The sequence below is a fragment of the Egretta garzetta genome, unplaced genomic scaffold, assembly GCF_000687185.1.
Source record: "Egretta garzetta isolate BGI_Z169 unplaced genomic scaffold, ASM68718v1 scaffold326, whole genome shotgun sequence".
Classification (NCBI taxonomy): Eukaryota; Metazoa; Chordata; class Aves; order Pelecaniformes; family Ardeidae; genus Egretta; species Egretta garzetta.
In genome coordinates this window covers 940815-959454 of record NW_009260026.1, presented here as the reverse complement: position 1 = coordinate 959454, position 18640 = coordinate 940815, and the positions used below count along the sequence as shown (strand labels likewise).

Here is an 18640-nt window from a genome sequence, read left to right as displayed (position 1 = left end):
CCACCCCCCAAGGCAGGCCCCCGCCGCCTCTGAGGGCTCCTCCCGGGGCTGGGGCGGGGAGTCGGGGCCCACCCGAGGGTCACCCGGCCGAGGGTTGGTTGTCTGTTTTTTTTTAAAAAGTAAAGTTTACTCATTGCACAGATTTCTAACAGTGATCGGGAAAACTGGGTGTTCTGTATATCCTTAAGTACGCTTTCCCCCAATATTTTTTGCAGATCCTATTGGAAAGTCGCACAAGCCCTCCTTTGGTAGCTGGGGCTTCTTGAGGGTTTGGGGTTTGTTTTTATTTGGGGGCATTTGGTATCCCCCGCTGCCTGCACAGCAGGAAGGTCAGGAGACCGTGAGCTGATCTTGAGAACTCGGGTTTCTGTCTCTTCTTCCCCTTCTCCCACCTGCAGCAGGAGAAGGCAGAATGGGAGAACTTAAACAAACTGTTAATGCGTCATGGGTTGAAACCGGTGAGTCTTGCTGCCCCCCAAAGCTGCAGAAATATATCAGGTAAGGAAATGCTCATTTTACCAGTTTTTGTATTTGGAAATAGTGAGCCTAAGTTCATAAGGCATCTCTAAAGGCATCGCTTCCAAATCGTAGCAGAGATGTGATCTTCTTCAGCTATTAAAAGCCCTTCATTATGACTTTGCTTATTTTATGTATCTCCAGATATGATTGTCTTAGACAGTCAGTCTTCTCTAGGAATAAGACTTGCATTAAAAACGCTGGTGGAAGACACCGACCGACAGCAGAAAATGATGCAGGGGCTTATGGAGGCTAATCGTTATCTTAGGTAAGACGCAGTGGGAAGGAACTGACCTGCTAATGCAAAGCAAAAGTATTATCGGTGTCCATCTACTGCCAGGTGGAGCTCTTGTCACACCCGAGGCCTAAGACCCTTTTCCTGAGATTTTTGTCCAATTTGCAGCCACATTGGCCTAGTTCCTTTTGAGATCTGATGCTATTTCATCTGCTGCTGCTTCTCCTACCAGCGTATTTCCCGTACCTGCTGCCACAGGCTATTACTGAGTGTTACCAGATAATGTTTTCCAGGCCTGTGCTTCCTTCACTGTCTTCAGTGAAATGCGTTTCATTTAAATCAAGGATTTATTTCTTTTTCAGGGATGAGGTAAGACAGGAACGAGGTCGGGCATCTCGACAAGAACAACGGGCTAATGATTTGGAAAATGTGGTGAAAAACATTAAGTCCAAAATCTGTCAGCTGGAGGATGAGACAATAGCTAAAGTTTGCCAGCAACAGAATCAAGTCAAAGAACTTCAAAAAGATCAACAGGCTTCACAGGTAATTCGGATAGTGCTGTCTGAGGACTCAAACTTTTGACTTGTTTTAAAAGCTCATACAAATATTTACATTGATCAAGATAAACATGAGCCATACAGTTAGTACAGTATTTATAGCTAGGATTTTTCAATCCATACAGAATTTTCTGTCAATAACTTAGAAAAATATCCGTATCCTCCTTCCACTACCTCTTCAGTACAGCTAAAAACCGAGTACGAGGCTTCCTTGGGACCAGGTGCCTACTTGGGCATGTACAGTACCATCTCCAGCTTGTGGGTTAGCATAATTTCATAATGCTCCCATTATCTCTTGACAGGCAAAATACCAACAGCAGCAGGAAAAGCTGCAAGAACAGGAAGAGATTATTGCCCGTTTGCAGAAGGAGCTGTGCAAAGTTGGGATGGAGGAGCAACGGCGCGCTGTCGCTCAAAATAAAATGTTTTGTCGGTTTTGCAAAAGAGCTCCCAAGTCTCTTCTAGATCAGCAGTAAGCAATTTTCTTACATTGGTGAATGAGCTGTATCATTAAATGAAGAAATGGATTTTAAAGTAACTAACTGTTCTCTATATTTACATGAAAAAAAAAAAAACCACTGGAGGCCTTAGGAGTGCAAGCTGAAATACGAATTCTTGTAAAGGTGCATCAATGCAGTAATTTTTTCTTGTATAATAAATGCAAGCTGGATAAATCTACAGCAGGAAGTAAAAAATTATCAGCCCCTGTATACACTAGGTGTCAGCAAAGAGAAGGGAATGATTCACTGTACTCAGGAACTGCAGTATCTGCTAGGGTGATCTCATCCTGGGGCTCTAAACAACAAACACCACCACCCCCCAAAAAAAACCCCTATCCAGTTTGCAGTCACTTCTGAAGCGCAACTGGTCTTTGCAACTGGTGGCTGCGGGCTTGCTGTAAGTCTTCCCAGGTACTTCAGTGACAGCTCTGAGAAAGCATTCCAAGCCTATGTCTCTTGCAGTAAGGTCTCCATAGTTCTGCTATAATCGGAGATTTGCCCATTCCTAGGCCTCAGGTAACCATCACTTCATTGTGCTGATGTCACCTGGTTTTCCAGGCCTGTCTGGTAACCTTTACCTGGGAAGCATTTAAAAGGAATTTTGTGTGCGCAGCCCTTTTCTTGTGCCCTCGCTGTACGAGAAGGGGGGGTCACTGAATTTGGTTCCCTGGCCTTTCTCATCTGTCTCTCCAAAACAGACAATCTCAGAGTGCTCAAGAGGAAAGGCAGTTTCTCAGCTGTTCAGTTTTTTTGTGGCTTTATTTTTTGCAACCCCTTACTCTGAAAGCACTTTTTGTTTCTGTGGAGACAGATGTCCTCAGGCTATGTGGGACCTGTGCTCTCTACCTCCCACCATGGTCGCTGAGCCCCAGCGCTGGGGACTGTGCCGCGCTGTCAGGATTGCTGGGTAAACATGGCCACAAGATGAGGAGGCTGTCAGGAGGATTTAGCTTTTGTCTCCTCTTGAATAATTTTGCCAATTCTGGTCTAGTACAGAGTCAATGTCTCTACTTTTCTGTCTTGGAGAACTGTGACCGTGCATGTTTGCTATGAGAGAGAACCCGCTATTCGATGCAGCCACTCCTGAAGTGCGGTGCAGTTCTATAAGCCAGCCGCTTCCTACGGGGTGGTCACAGTGTCTTTCAGGCATAATTTTTTTTTGAGTATCTGAAATTCAAAACATTTTTCCTTTCTTCAGGTTCCTTTGTCTAATTAATTATTATGAATCTCAAATTAGTCAAATGAAAAAGGAGCTAAGGTAGGTCTTATCTAATGCATTATGGCCCTACTGTCCAAATTTTTTTTTATTTCTTACTGTTCTTGAAGCTTGTAATGGTAAATATTCTGTGTTCCAGATGTCACTAGCACGTAAGAAACAACAGAGGATTGTAATGGTGTGGAAGTTTGGATTAGGTATTAAAGTTGGGGGTATTTAGACACTTGAGCTATAAGTCTTTTTTCTTTTTCTTTTTTTCTTCCCTTCCCTTTTTGCCATGGTTCACAGGCAGAGAATTACTGCATTAGCAGTGCTCAGTCAACTGATCTCCCTAAACAAAAGGAATACCAGCTTTTTAGCTCTATCACGGTGCCTACATGGCACAAACCAACAAGCAGATACCGGAGACATTCCTATCATTTGAGATGATTATCTTGAAAACTGAAATGGGATTTGCTTGTACTGGAATTTCTCTGGAGGAATAAATGCACTTAATTAGTACATGGAACAGCTTCCCAGAAACAATAGAGAAGAGCAGCGGATCTTAGGGCAGAATTTCCATTCTGTTTACTTTGCAGTTTATGGAAACACTATTATCGTACATAACTGCTAACTAAGCCAACTTAGATCTTTGAGGTAATCGAATTACAGTAAATTGAAACAATTTATTTTTCCCAATAGGCAATATAAAAAAGATGAAGACCAGGTACAGAGAGAAGTAAAAAGCAAGGAAGAATTCTTGTATCTAGATGCTACTCCTCATTATAGAGCACTGCTCACGGTACGGAACTGCTAAGAACAAGTCAGTGCAGCTCTCTGAATGGTAACCCCTCAAGAGCCATGTGGAAACATACACGTGTTTGATTTCTATCCCCTTGTTCTTATCACGTCTTCTTAATTTGTAACCTCTCTGGGCAGGGTTTGCTGTCTTGACGCAAAGACTCGGTACTATGTTGTGAGTCGCCTTTGCCGGCGACTGAATAGACCTCCTTAATCATGGGTTCTCCACCTGCCGTCTAACACAGCAGGCTTTTGATCTGAGTCGACCAGTTCCTCATCCATGCTGTCTTGCTGTGTAGGCAGATGGGAACCCTTCTTAACACATACGTACTTTAAAGTCTTCAAGCTTGTTGATTATGGAATGATCGAAATACATGAAATGACATGGTCTATGTTGCAGTCTTTCCAGAAACAACTTGTTGAAACAAAAGCCAGGAATGAACAGCTTTTGCTTGAAAATACAAATCTTAAGAAAGATTTGGAAATAAGGTGAGAAAGGATAAGTATCATTCTTTGTAAGGGTGCTTCGGTAGCCTTTCCTTTACAGAGAAACTGAAAGCACCAGCAATTGTAAAAGTATAGTATGAAATCTGCCTTTAAAAGTCATGCACAGAAGTAAGATACGGCAGCAACAGTCAACCTTCCCCCCTAGGCTGTTAATAACAACTGCTAATGGTTATTTTGCTGTTTCTTATTGTTGCCACGTAAAAATGTTGCAGAATTCCATTTCCAGAATGATGTTGCGGCACTGGCAAAGCTTTCTTACTTTTTTGCTTGGCTGAGTTTTATAGAAACCTTCAAATGCAAGACATAGAATATGGTTCTTTTTCTTTCTAACAGACCAACTGCACAGGAATTAAAACTTTACAAGCACCAAGTGAAGAAACTAGAGAAAATGTTAAAGAAAACTACCCAGTGAGTATATTTCTTCAGTAACTTTCATGAGTCCTCTGGACTTCTCAAGGCAAAGACACTCTGTAACCTGTAAGGTAGACAGCACCTTATAAAGCAGGTACCTTATCACTGGTCCTTGGAGCCTGATTATGGGCAGCAAACGCTGCTGTGTCTCCTAAGACACCCCGTGAATCTCTGAAATGATGGCATGGTCTCCAAATGGGGGCACAGTAGTGCATCTCTTATTTCATGTTGTCTTTCTGGATTTGATTTGAGTGCTATCGCAGGCAACATGGACAGGAGCAAACTGTGGTGTTGCTTCTGTGGGCTCTAAGGAAAGTTACTGGTTACATTACAGATTATGAATGAGAAAGTATGAGTTGGCAAAAGGTTGCACCTACTGAAGTTATGTCCGTGTTACTCTTAGAATTTGACTTAAGTTTTTTTCTGAAACATGGCTAAGAAAATACATTGAAGGCATCAGAGATCCAGTATTGACAAAGTGTTTTTATCTGTAATTTCACTTAATTGTTTGTGCACGTGTATACTGAATGCTAAATATTTTATAGCCTGAAAAAGACCTCACTTAAACTTTAGAAATGTTCAGTTCTTCATTTTACATCGTGTATATTTAAAGAGCTTTTTCTCTCATGCAGTGGGTATGATTTAGATGGTAGTTTTTAAAAAAGTCATCTTGGATTTGACAAGAAGAGTAAGGGGCTATATATCATAAGCCAGGAAAGATGTTCAAGCAGAAGCAGATAAAGACTGAGAGCATGGAATTTGACCCTTTTGAGTAAAATTCTGGATTTCCAGATGTAGTAGAACCTCTGGTAATAGAACAGCTGTACATCTGGTGGTGTCCCTTCTAAATTAGCATGCAGTCTGGAATAACCTCAACCTGGAGGCTTGAGATAAATTATTGATATTTATACTAGGTATTACATTCTTCAGTCTAGTGGAATTCTATTGGCGGGCATCATAAAACTTTACTTGGTAGGTGTAAGCATATGTGCTGCATCCCTGGGTCTCTAATCAAGTTGAAAGTCATATCCTCCTGCTAAGGCTGCTTGTGTGACCCCCTGTATGTCTTTGGTGTGTAGCTCTTTGGGGAGTAGTACCAGAGAAAGAACAGAAGAAAAGAAAGAACCTGAGAGTATCCCAGGAGTAGATCAGCTGCAGGCAGTTTGCCAGCAATACTTACGGGTATGCAAATTTCATCCGTACTGTGTGTATCTAGCACTGCTACAATGCAATATAAAATATAATTTTTTTTTAACTATGTAAATGTGTTATTTTGAATCTAGGAGTTCATATGAAGTCCTCTACACAAGATGCATAATGTTCTGGATTTGGCTGTTAATGTAGGCTTGTTCTTCATTATTTGATCTTAGTGTAAACTACCTGAAAATACAGCAAGGCAGCAAAGACTAGGGTGGCAAACGTCCGAGCAATGATTTAGCTGAAGTCTTTTCAGGACAGGGAATTTCTTTAAGGTCTCAGGCAAAACAGATCCTTATGTTACGGTTTTAAACATGCCTGAGGAGATAGTGGCTTTTGTTTTTCTTTGAATGAAAAAAAAAAAAAAATAATAAAACTTAGCAAAATGTAAACTGTGGAAGTAACAATGCCTCAAGTGGATAAATGTTAAATATCCCTCAAAGGGAAGTATACTTGCATTACTTTTGCATATCTTCTAGCCAGTATATTTTTAAATCTTTGAATCTATTACATACTGAACACAGCTGTAAAATGAATTGATAGTTACTTCTTGGAGCTATTTATGATTTAATGTTTAGATGGTCATGACTGTGATTTTATTATAAAATGTCATACATATTTGAGCAATAACATTTGTTATCTGATGTTGAAGGTTTTGTCCCATATTGATTCTACTTTGCAAAGTCCAAGAGCTCCTCCATTAATATACAGGCGCAGTAAAGGGCCAGTGCAAAATTGCGTTAAAGAGAATGGGCAGGAATGTGGATTTGAGCACCTTCCGCTTACTATAGAGATGTGGGCAGATCAGCTTATGGCCCTAAAGGTAACGCGTTATTGTACTTGGCTTTGCATTCCTCCTTTAATCTGCTGACCACCCCTCAGTCTCTCCCTACGTGTAGGGGCTTTTTTCTGTATGTATCTTTCGTTATTGCCTGACTTGATGTTAAATTTTAAAAATAATTCTGCTGTCTATTTATATGCCACTTTAAAACCATCGTAAAGTGAAAAACGTGCAGTTGCCTACAGGCCAGAGAGATTCCTCTGTGTCTATCGTCTAAATGCTCTTCCTCACTGGCTGAGTCCCTAAGAAGCCAGTTAAGCTTTAGAGTCTGCGTACTTCACACATTAACGACGATGTGTTCTCTTTCTTCCTTTTGTCTCGACAGAGCAGTAACTTTTTGATCTAAATACAAGTGAAATAATTGTGTTTAAAACCAAACTCTCTGTGAGCAACACTTCTTATTTCACTGAAACTATTAACAGATGAAGTACGTAAATTTTTAGACTATCAGTGTTCTTTATAATCAAAAGAATGTAAGCAAGATACTGTGCTTAAATTCCATGAAAACTAAAATCTTACTGTCCCCAGTACTGGAATGTTTTTGCATATGAGAAAGAGAAAACCTGCCTGTTTCTGTAATAAAAACAACTTTAAGAAATTACTAAACCAAGTTGTGTCCCCTCCCTTCTTTTAAAAGGACTTGCATAGGTCCTTGAGAAAACTGTCTCTGGAATTGGTGCCCTGGCACGCTGCAGATCCCCAGGATAACAGAGAAGCCATAAGAGTTGAAGACCTCCAGTTCATCGTAGATGCAATTTTGGAAGAAATAGAAAATAAGGAAAAGGTAATTCTTGCCAGGGGTTTATAATCACAAGTTCCTGTGGAATTCTTAAATGCATTCTTCACACAGTGATTAGATTTGTGCGTTTGAAAGCCTTGCAGGGTTTAAGAAATAGCTGTTTGAAGGTATTCAATAGTCAAAGACTATTTTAACATAATGCATAAATTCACCTTGGGGAAGGCTGCTTTAATCCAGGTCATTTGACCAATGATGAATTTGTATTGCCCTGTGGTCTTGGGTATTATCCTGCTCTGTCTGTTTCTCAGTCAGCGTTAAGAAGACATGAACATACTTACTAAGCAACAGAGGAGAAAGCTTTCCAGAGATTATTTTTGGTTTGCTGAATACTTGTGTCTGAAAACTCTCTTTGAAATATGTCTTCAGATTTAAGAATATTTGAAGGGCTGTGATTCAGTAAGGGAAGTTACACCTGGTTTTCTTCATAGACTTGTTTTAAGGATGTTTCACGGTTTAAAAGAACCCTTGCTTTGTTAAGCAATAACGCTGATGAGCTGTTCTTTCTGCTTGCTACAGAACAGCCAGACACCATCCTTACCAACCCTGTTTGCAATAGTCTCTCACTTCCAGAAGCTCTTTGACGTGAATTCTCTGAATGGCGTTTATCCACGAATGAATGAGGTTTACACAAAGCTTGGGGAAATGACCAACGCTATGAGGAATCTCCATGAGCTCCTGGAACTAGGTAAAGGCTTACCACCCGGCAGTTGTTCAGACCAAAGGAAGAAGATGACAACTGAAAGGCTGATCTCTTCATAGAAAATCTGTTGAGCTGCTGAGAAATGAGTAAACTAAGTGTATTCTTCGCTGCGAAGATAAAAATAGGTTGCTGGCAACTGGGAGTTTCAATAGCAAAACGCTGTTATTTGTAAGCCTCTAGCAGTTGCTGAGGAATACCAGGGAGGCAGAAGAAAGGAATAACAGATGAAATTGAATTTTTACTTTTTTTTTTCCCCACAAAGCTTTGTTTCCCGTGAGCTGACTTCATAATTATTCTTGCCCAAGTTTAAGAAAAAATAACTTGACCCTTGCTGTAGATTTCTACTCAGTAATTCACTCAAGTCTGATGATGTCCGGTCCTCAGGGACTTGCTTCTTACGCTGCTAAACATAAACCAAGAAGCTGCTGACTGTCAAAAACTGAGAGGCATACTTCGTTACTTCCCAGTCCCCCTTCTTTTCTGGTTTGTGCTTCTGGAAAACAGCAGCTGCTGCTCTGGGGTGTAAAGGCTTGGCTGCGCTGCTGGGCGTACAGCCCGAGAGCGGGGCTCCTGGGCTACCAAGGTCTTCTGAGCCGCATTCAAGGAGGGACGCGGTCCTCCTGCCTGCAGCTGGCACAGGAGATGAGGTGGCCTCATGTCTCCCTAGTAATTGCAAACGAGTGGAGCTCAAAGGATCCCTTCCCCAAACCTAGTTCTTCTAGAAAAGGACAAGGAGCCTGTTACCTTCAATTATAGCAGCCAAAGCAGGTAAAATCCAATACCAAAACAAGTTCTGGCTGTTCACAAAGTACTAATTGAGCAGGTTCCTTGTTGACCTAGCCCCTATACCGTGCTTCTGCTGTGTTACAGGAACCTCATGAATAACCCTCTCTATCTAATTTCATCTGGCTGATTTCCTCTGGCAGTAGGAAGTAGGATGCACTTTAGTACCATCTCTGCTGTGAAAATAGGCAGCTCTGACAAGTTTTGTAGTCATTAAAGGATTAGTGAGAGACTCACTATTCCTAGCTAACATGAGTTAATTTCTGACTATAGGCACTTTGTTTTCTGTGAATGGTGGCATTTGTATGCCTAGATGTGTGAAAACAGAATAAAATCTGGTCACCTGCAAGAATTATATTGTATCTAAACCACTTTCTGTTGTAAGAAACATAAAGTGTTTGTTTTTCCACAGACAGTTCAGCTCCACCCACTGTGGTAGTGGATACTGTTGGGAAACTGTGTGACATAATTAATGAGAATGTGACTGAGCAGGTACAGCGGCTTCTGGGGACCCAAGACATCCACAGGTATGTGGGGCTGTTCTACTGATGACCGTTCTTCAAAGATGAAACTTACTAATTGAGAAAATGGCTAAAACCGATACGGAAAGAAACTTGTAATAATGTGTTACAAAGTCAGCGAGTCGTGACAGGCAAGGAGTCACCGCTGTCCTATGTGAAACAAATCTTGAATACTTTCAAAAGCATAAAACTGGCGAAGAAAAAAATTAAAACCAGAAGGTTCCAAACCACCTTGTTGGTTTGCATGGATAAGGTGATCAAATAAGCCTATAGGATGTGTGTTTCACAAGGAGACAAAGCAAATAGATACTGCGCGTGGGTGGGGAGGAGAAAGTGTTGCAAGGTTGCAACTGAAGAGCATTAGTTGCTAAGAGAACGTATGCCTCGAGCTGCCTACAAATGGTTGGGGAACTGCACAAATCTTGTTCTGTCTTTGACAGATAACAACATCCATATATGTGGTAGCAGACTGTAAGAGCTTGCATTCAGCATGGCCTCTGCCAACATACTAAAAATTAATTGCAGCGAGGCAGACACATACTGCATTAACAACACTTAACTCCCTCAACCTTTCTGTGCTCCTCACAGTTTTAGCTAGAGAAGAGCTGCTTATAAACCATTCCTTCCTCCAGCTCTTGAGGCGCTTATATCAGCCACCCCCAAGCAGTATATTTAGCATACATAGACTAATGTTCCAGTCCAAAAATTACCTGGGGGGCCACATAGGGAGGAAAGGAAGGATGTATAAAGGGCATAAAAAGCGAAATTAGAGACCCTCCTTTGACAGCTAACGCTTGTTGGCTGCAGGTTTCAGAACTTGAGAACACATTTTTGGTGAGATGGTTCTTTATACTACTAAGTAGTGGTGTTTTCAGAAAGTCATGACATAGCACAGCAAAACAGCCAAGGAAATGAACTTCAAGTGCCCCTGCCATCTGACAGTCTCACTTGCACATTTCAGCATAATCACTAAGCTAGAAGAACACGAGTGCTTCTTTCCACCATTTCAAGCTCTCATTCAAGATTTGCTCTGTCTTCTAGGTGAGTAATATTTGCAACAGTTGTAATTATCTCCATGTCAATGCTTCCTCCCCAACCTTTAAATAGCTAACACGTGTTTTGCTTACTCCTGGTGTGCTAAAACACAAGGAAGATGTGAGGGAAGGTGCAAACTTTCACCTTACTCTCCTCCTCTTTCCATCTTTCCTCAAGAAGTGACCAAAATACGTTGTTTGCATTGAACGTGGAGCTGTGCATATTCAATCATTACTTATAAGATAAGCTAAATTGAGTTTTTTCCAAAAGCATTAAAAGGTGTGAGGAGTTTATTTTATTCACGAGCTCTATTTCTGACGTTTAAGTTAGAATTTTGGCTGAACTTGAAGATGTTCTAGGTATGTACGCCTTACCCTTTTGCTTTTCCTTCTGTTTCAGAGATCAGTAACCTGGATGATATTTTACCTACTGTGCGAAACCTGAAGTTGGTAGCTAGCTAAGAGTGAGCAAGATTTACCTTACCTGTGAACGCACCCGTTGATGAGTAAGACATTACAGCTACCTCCAACCTCTGTTACCCTAGTCAACAGTTTCAAGTTTTTTTGACATAAATAAAAGCTGGTGCATTTTTTTCCATTTTTCATAATTCTTGTTTCATGGTCAATTTAAGAAAAGCTTACTGTAACAGCTATCACCCGGTCTACTCGATGCCAGAGACAACCAATACGCTCTGGACCAGGCTAGGAAACTGAACCCAGCACAAAGCCAGACTTCCTGTAACCACGGCGCATTGTGAATGTTGCTGACACAGTAAGTAGGAGATAAAGGTGCTCTAATGGCCTCAGCCATAACACTTCTATCAGTTGCCTCGCTTGGCTTTCTGGAGAACCTATTTTAAAATGCTGGTTACACCTCCAGACAAGTTTGGGATGTGAGCAAGTTGTTACTCAGTGAGTATTCTTTCCGGTTATGGACTGAGGCAGACTTGATTCATGTAATCTAGGTCAAAACTATTTGAAACTTGCTTCAGGTGGTGGTTTATGGGATTTGGCCTGGCACAGATTTGAAGTTACCATGGTCATATTTCAAAAGTCAGTTTTAGAAAGGCAATGATGACGTTTCTTATGCAAGACAGTTAGAATTTTATTGTACAGAAACAAGTATAGCAAGCTTCCAAAAATATTTTGCTATATTTTGCTCTGATATTAATAAAGCTTAATTTACAAAACTCTGCTGTTCCTCAGGCAGAATGCTTTACTGTCAAGGTTTACAAGATTGTGAAATGTACTGTAACAAAGAACAAAACACGTTAAGGCATTGCTAACTAAAACCTTAATGACGGTGTGGTAAACTAACCTCCCTGCCTTTGGAAGCTCATTATATACATACCTGCAGCCACAATCTGCTAAGATACTTTTGAACAGCGGAATATGAATTGCTTAGTTTCTCAAAAAACAATTTCTATTGGAGTCTTAAACAGTTTCTCTCAACAGGTTCTGTAGCCCTACAGCTGGAGAATGCTGTTTAAAAGAGGAAATTTTTGAAAAAGCACAATGCTTTCATGTTAGAACAACATGAATAGGATCCTGGGGAAATGAGACTGCCAAGCAAAGCACTGGCACTTCACTGGCAGTCTAAAATAGCTCCAGGTACAACACTTCCTTAAGAGAGTACTCAAGGGTTCTTTGGGGTAGGTATGCCAGAAACAGCAAAAATAAAGGACTTAGTATTTAGGGACAGAGTACATCCAATGTGGGTTTTTTTACTTCAGTGAGAACTAATCTCCAAGTAGGATCACTAGATTTACGTGTCCTGAGCTAGAGACCGCTTCAAATTTGCAGTGACTGTTCAAAATGCATTAATTACAAAAGAGATATGTACATTCATATAAAGCTGAAAAATTAGTAACTCATGTACATGAGAAGAAATCAATTTTTCTTGCGTCGACTCCTTGTCAGCTCATACCTGCAGGACAGACACAGTAAGAAGTTACAGTAGTTCAAGACTCTCTTAAAAGTTTTAACTGGCACTGGGCTGCTTTATTGCTTGTGCTTCATAGGCAGCACAGCAAAGGAGGCTTCAGAGATGGCCTCGAGCTTCAGCTCTTTACCAGGGGCTTGGGAGGCGTCACTTTTCTCCCACTCCCATAATTGCCATATCCTGACGGGAGAGACAGACGCGAGATGGGCCAGGGGAATTTTGTTCCCCTAGCCTGGTGGCCAGCACTGGCTCACTGCCTGTGTGGGTGGCAAGCTCATGGACTACCCACACTGCATTCCTTGGGCTCCACTGAAGGAGAAAGGAGGAAGAACTACTGCCCTTAACTACTGACGTAGAAGGAAGAGAAAAAGCCCTGGTTCTTAATCTTTGCCTCAGACCAATGCTTAAGTCCGAACCACAATGAACATACAAGCAAAACTGTAAGTGACTTATTATAATAATTTCTATAAATGCTTTGTAATTAAAGTTTTATCATATATATATATAGCTGATCAGAGTATTAATTTAGTTAAGATCTTTATCCAGGTTAAAATTTGTTGCAAGGTTGCTTTAATAAACATAGTTCTTTTACTTATGTGTCCCAGTGGCTTTTATGGTAACTTAAAATGTGCTGAAGACTATAATTGACATATAGGCCTCTTACCTCACAGGGCAGGTATTGCACTAGCAACTGGATTAACATACAACTTAGATAAAACTACCAGATTAGTTCAAGCTAGTCCTGCGTTTTGCAGGGCAAATATTCTTGCTCACCAAGACACACAGCCCATTTACCAGCGCTCCAAGAGCAGTCATGCAAACTCCCAGCAAAGCAATTAGCAGGCTTCGAAAGCATAGGGATGAAAACTTACCATTGTGCAAACCCTTTAATTAAGTCCTCCTGTGACAAGTCAATCTGCACCTTCAAAAAGCAAATTTTATTTCTTTGTATATTATTCAGCGTACAAATTGATTTGCTAAGCTAGCATTCCTCCCAGGCCAGACCCACTTTCAAGTTCTAGGGCTGCAGCTCAGGCTCAAGGGAAGACGAGCTTCCTGTGTTCCCAGGCTTTCACCAGCCTCCGCACCTCAGCTCAGCTTCTCAGCAGCACTGCCTGGAAACTCCTCTGTCACTGAGGAAGCGATTCCAGTTTACTTTTCACAGAATCAAAGTTGGTCACAGAAAGCTTAAAGCACTGTTGGCAAATTCTGGGGTTTAATCACACGTCTTTCTCAGCTTCATGTTTGCACTACTGGAGCCATTCCCCAAATGGGCAGCAGAGGATTCCAGGAAATGTATTTATTTCGGGAGCGCCCTTCGGAAATGAAGTGGCACAGCACATCAATCGCATGAGACCCCAACAAGCTTCCGCATGGATACAGCCTGATTTCAGATGGGAAATTCGACACAAAAACTTGTTTCCAGACTGCTAGTCCTATTACTGAGACTAACTTAGTGGAACCGCATTTCAGGGCTACGGGAATTGCTCAGACCATTCAGCTCTATTAAATCAGTAGTGTGACTTCTTTAAATTACTTACTTTCCCCAGCTCCCTCCTTTCCTGTGAAATGAATGGCCTGCTGTTCTTCACTGCAACGTCCAGTGTCCTCTTCTTGACATCTTCCAAAGATTCAAAAAATTCAAACCTAAAAGTAAAGTTTTGAAAGGAGAGACTTAAGTCAAAAATAAAAATCCCATAAGCATCAGTGGCCAGAACGCAACATCGGTGGCCAGAACTGTAACAGAGAAGGAAGACCCAGAAAAGGCAATTCTGCAGTTAGATTTTATTCACGTGGTACGAAATCTCTGCCAGGCCTCACGAAAGACTACAACAGTGTTGTTCAGAGTGTTCACCGTGCTGGGGGAAGGAGGAGAGCACATATCCCTGATGAAACACTGTTTACCATCATTTTCCTCCTTCATGGAAGATCAGCGTGTTCCCCATGCAACCTCTATTACTCAGAGGAAATAGCTGAGCCAACCCGCCAAGTTTAGAGTAGGCTTGTAACACGGTTAAGAGAAGACGAAGGTTGAAACCTGTGGCAATTAAATTCTTAATGGGTCTGACTCATGCCTCTGGCACACACCATCTAATGTCAAGTGAGTTTTGTCCGCGCTAAATCACTTAAGTTCTGCCCACCTGAATAGTTTTTCCTCAAGTCAGAGTTGTAAAGCAGGTAATGTGTTTTGGAGCTAAGTATTGCCCAACCTATTAAATTTAATTGAGGATGTACGGGACACGTTGCTACTGAGGATGAGGAAAAAGAGATGCTGTTCCTAACAGCTGTGCTGGCACTGAATCAGTGGAGTTACCAGAGAATAGGCAGAAGTGAAATCCCCAATTCCAGTGTTTTGAGTGTTAAGATGAAATATTTTAAAATCTTTTCTCCCTTTCTGACCTATACCAACCTATACAGAAAGGACCCAACGTAGGAAAAAAACCAAGTCACCCAGGATCACCCCATATTCACATATCTTCATACGTGTGCACCTTCCTCTAAATATGGGGTTAAAACCACCTCTCAAAAGAGCTCCATGCCTAAGCATTACTGCGCTTGGTTTTACACAAAACACATCCTGTGTCAGGGGCAGAGCTCTGGCTGTGCCGGCCGTCAGCAAAGAGGTGGCAGCATTTTACCCTGTGCCCACCAGGTCTCAATGACAACATCCATCTGTCTGTCCAAAGAATGGTCCGGTCTTGAAAGGCTTTGTACTTCTGCCTTTGACTTTTGGAAAGATGTCAGAATAAGCATCAGGCAAAGAAGTATGAACAGAAAAGTAGGCTTTGCAAGGTACCCAAAAAGGAAAGATTTGCAAGGACAGGGAGTTAAACAGGGGTAGGAGAGCGCCTGTGCGCAGAGAAGCGATGGCAGCCTGGCTGCTGCCAGGACCAGGGCAGGGGGTGGGAAGGAGGCGCATCCTCCTGCAGCGGGGCAGGCACCGCCACGCGCAGAGCAAACCCCGGCTAAAGTGCCATTGTTCTCAGAAGACCTGCAAATGTTCACGTGAGAGAATCCTTCCGCGCAACAGGAGCATAGCTGGTGTAAGCCCTTTCATTATACAGCAATTGTAACTATTTCAGCAGCAATCACAATTAATGTTTTCTTACTTCTCATCATATTGGGGGTTCAGAGTTTTCTTCTTAACGGAAGTCTTCTTTCTGCTTGCCCATCTTCTATCTGGAAGCAGGTATATGCGAACGTATGGATCTACTCCACGGTTGGAAGAGGGTACCAAGTTTCTGTTAAGAGAAATAGTGTTGACCATCAAGGCAGATTCTTCCACTGTGTGTCTTAATACTTTCTCTCTCTTAGAATCAGACCATCCCTTCACAGGCCAAAAAGATTTATCTTGAGAGTTGGAACGTAAGCAAACAAAACTTTAGGGATGTGAAGTTAAACAAAATTTTCACTACCGAGTGTGTGGCCACTTATTGGGGTTCCTAAATTAACATTTACAAATTCAGCCATAGGTGTCTGTTCTGATTTTGGCTGGGATAGAGTTAATTTTCTTCCTAGCAGCTGGCATACCGCTGTGGTTTGGGTTTAGTATGAGAAGAATGTTGATAACTCACTGATGGTTTAGTTGTTGCTGAGCAGGGCTTACACCAGTCAAGGATTTTTCAGCTTCCCCTGCTCTGCCAGGGGCACAAGAAGCTGGGAGGGGGCACAGCCAGGGCAGCTGACCCCAAGTGGCCCAAGGGCTATTCCAGACCATATGAGGCCATGCTCAGTACATAAACTGGGGGGAGTTGGCTGGGGGGGGCAGTGATCGCTGCTTGGGGATGGGCTGGGCATCAGTTGGTGGGTGCTGAGCAGTTGCATCATGCATCACTTGCTTTGTATATTTTTTTTTAGTATTATTATTTTACTTTATTTCAACTATTAACTGTTCTTAACCCATGAGTCTTCTCACTCTTCCAATTCTCTCCCCCCTGCCACCAGGGGCAGAAGAGTGAGCGAGCAGCTGTGTGGTGCCTGGTTGCCAGCTGGGGTTAAACCACCTTGTTCAGAGGAAGGTTTGGGTGGATGAAAGTTAAAGCAACTCTGCTGCAGCGAGCACTTCTCACTGGCCACTCTCGCAGAGCTGCTCCTGGCATTGACCAGAGCGGGCGGTTTCCACCTGCCTGGGCTTAGCGAGGCTGCACAGATCGAAGTCAGCCAATGTTAAGGTGTCTTGGCTGGGCAGCTTAGGCTGCACGCAGTTCTGCTCCAGCTTTGCTGAATGGCACAAGCTCAGAGAGCTCTCTCTTCCCCTTTCCTTTACAGGGAGATGCAAGTGAATGCCCGCGTTACCTGCAGCCATTCACCAGCACGACGAGACTCTGCCGTATTGAAGCATACCGCACTGTGAGCTGAATCTCTCCCAGAGGCATTTCAGTCCCACTGCAAGACAGGTGCACAGTCAGAGCTTGCAAAAACAGCTATTTAAACAGACCTCACGCACAGACGCAGCAGCACAGAACAGGACACGAGCTTCAGAAGTCGGTGATGCGTTTGCAACTAAAGCTAGCTTTCAGGCCACTATTCTTCTTTCTGGCATCCTAATGTTTGCTATCGAGAAAGCAGCTGGGCCACAGAGGCTCCACAGAAATAGCACTCGCGTTAGTGCCAGCACTGCCTAGCCAACCTTCTGCACAGGTACCCCATTTCAGTCCCACAGCATAAATGGCCAAAAAAAAAAAAAAAAAATCACCTAATTGGCCTGCTGTAGATGGAGCAGCAAAGTACAGGTTAGCATGTTACACAGCTCCTTCAAGGATGCCTATACGCAAAATGGGAGCTTTTTTATATCTCATTCTGCATGTTATTAAAGTGGTTTCAAATCCAAAACATTGCTTAAAAATGGCTTTAAAACAGTTTCTAAATGAGGCCCTGTTCAGAGCTAGAGAATTTGCCAGTCCAGAAGTACTAGACTGAGCAGCTGGAGATGGGTTTGATGCTCAGGTTGATAACTGCTCTGGTGGTCTCTTAGCTGGGATGGTGAGCTGGACCTTCTTTGCTACTTCAGTTCATTAAGGATTCTACCCCCCAGGAGAGACAGATCTGGCTCTCTGTCCTCCTTGACAGAGCAGACTACCTGCAGCCTCACACTCAGCACTGGGGGAAGGACACGCGCACAAGGACACCTATCGACAAAAACTTTGTTCACAGCATTATGAGAGTCTTAAGATTTCTTGGATAAAACACAGCATCCAAAACCTTAAGCAGACAGATATGCTTATCAAGAGCTTAGTTTTTACAGAATTGGGATATTCAGGCTTCCAATATCCTGTTGCTAAAATCATGAGTGTGATGGGACCCAGGATATTCTGTGCACGAGGCTCTTAGACAATATAAAGCCAACACACTTGGCACCTCTTAGGAGAGCCAGAGAAGGAAATGCTTTCACTTCAGACCTGATCTGATAGTGACACTGTAATTTACTTTGCTGTTGACTGGAATACTTAGCTCAATTCTTTGTAAGGTGATTGGAGACCCAAGACTCCAAATGACTTAGCAGTCTTGAATTCAACTGTATTCAACACCAATCTAGAAAACCTAAACTTTCCCAAGAGGAGAACAATTCAGCTGGAAGAACACCTACTTATGAAGGTCCAGATTGCTGCTACTTAATTCAAAGCAAGAAGAAGGCAGAGAACCCAGTGAAGCAACACTAGGTGCAAGCCTCAGTTCCTGTACGACTGGCAACGCGGGCACTACCACTGCTCTCGTATGCAATGCTGATGATGGGCAATGCTCTAAATTTTGCTCGTGCTCTGCCTCACTGAGGTCAGCAACAGTTTCACTTGGTACAGATGCTGCTGAACAGTCATTTGTGTCCAGGTCTTCTCTGCTGTCCTTGTCCAGCAGGGATTCAAGTGCTGCAGAGTCTTTGCTCACAGAAGGTACTTTTGAGACTTCTGGTTTTGGCGGGGAGAGAAACTTTTGCTGGTTTCCACCCTTCTCAATGACACGCACAGGACCTTGCTTCAAGGCATTGACACCAGCCTTGACTCTTTGTGGATCAGGTTCTTCAACGTTCAAGGCCTAAAAATCACAAGGGAGAGAAATGAGTGCTGCTCCCAAAGCACTGGGGTTAGTGCCAGCATTACCACCTA

At 42.5% G+C, this 18640-nt stretch overlaps 2 protein-coding genes across 9 annotated transcripts in view; one reads left to right on the top strand and one right to left on the bottom strand.

Annotated features, from left to right (window-relative positions):
- Positions 1-11439, top strand: part of CEP70 (centrosomal protein 70) — a 13770-nt gene extending 2331 nt beyond the window's left edge. Inside the window, exons 2-16 of one of the 8 annotated variants that reach the window (XM_035896336.1) lie at positions 399-498; positions 661-784; positions 1114-1294; positions 1611-1780; positions 3007-3066; positions 3706-3805; positions 4205-4293; positions 4645-4719; positions 5802-5904; positions 6572-6742; positions 7398-7544; positions 8076-8244; positions 9455-9569; positions 10525-10604; positions 10998-11439. In XM_035896336.1, the coding sequence (XP_035752229.1) occupies positions 399-498; positions 661-784; positions 1114-1294; positions 1611-1780; positions 3007-3066; positions 3706-3805; positions 4205-4293; positions 4645-4719; positions 5802-5904; positions 6572-6742; positions 7398-7544; positions 8076-8244; positions 9455-9569; positions 10525-10604; positions 10998-11059 (1746 nt within the window). In that variant the 3' untranslated portion in view covers positions 11060-11439. Of the gene's footprint in view, positions 1-57; positions 499-660; positions 785-1113; positions 1295-1610; positions 1785-3006; positions 3067-3705; positions 3806-4204; positions 4294-4644; positions 4720-5763; positions 5905-6571; positions 6743-7397; positions 7545-8075; positions 8245-9454; positions 9570-10524; positions 10605-10997 lie in introns of those variants that run through there. The other 7 variants (XM_035896338.1, XM_035896337.1, XM_035896339.1 and 4 more) reach the window with 7 other exon arrangements.
- Positions 11440-13407: 1968 nt separating this feature from the next.
- Positions 13408-18640, bottom strand: part of ESYT3 (extended synaptotagmin 3) — a 25704-nt gene continuing 20471 nt past the window's right edge. Inside the window, exons 16-20 of the mRNA XM_035896345.1 lie at positions 18127-18569; positions 16836-16925; positions 15650-15781; positions 14081-14186; positions 13408-13461 (exon numbers count right to left, since the gene is read on the bottom strand). Coding sequence (XP_035752238.1) covers positions 13408-13461; positions 14081-14186; positions 15650-15781; positions 16836-16925; positions 18127-18569 — 825 coding nt within the window. The remainder of the gene's footprint in view (positions 13462-14080; positions 14187-15649; positions 15782-16835; positions 16926-18126; positions 18570-18640) is intronic.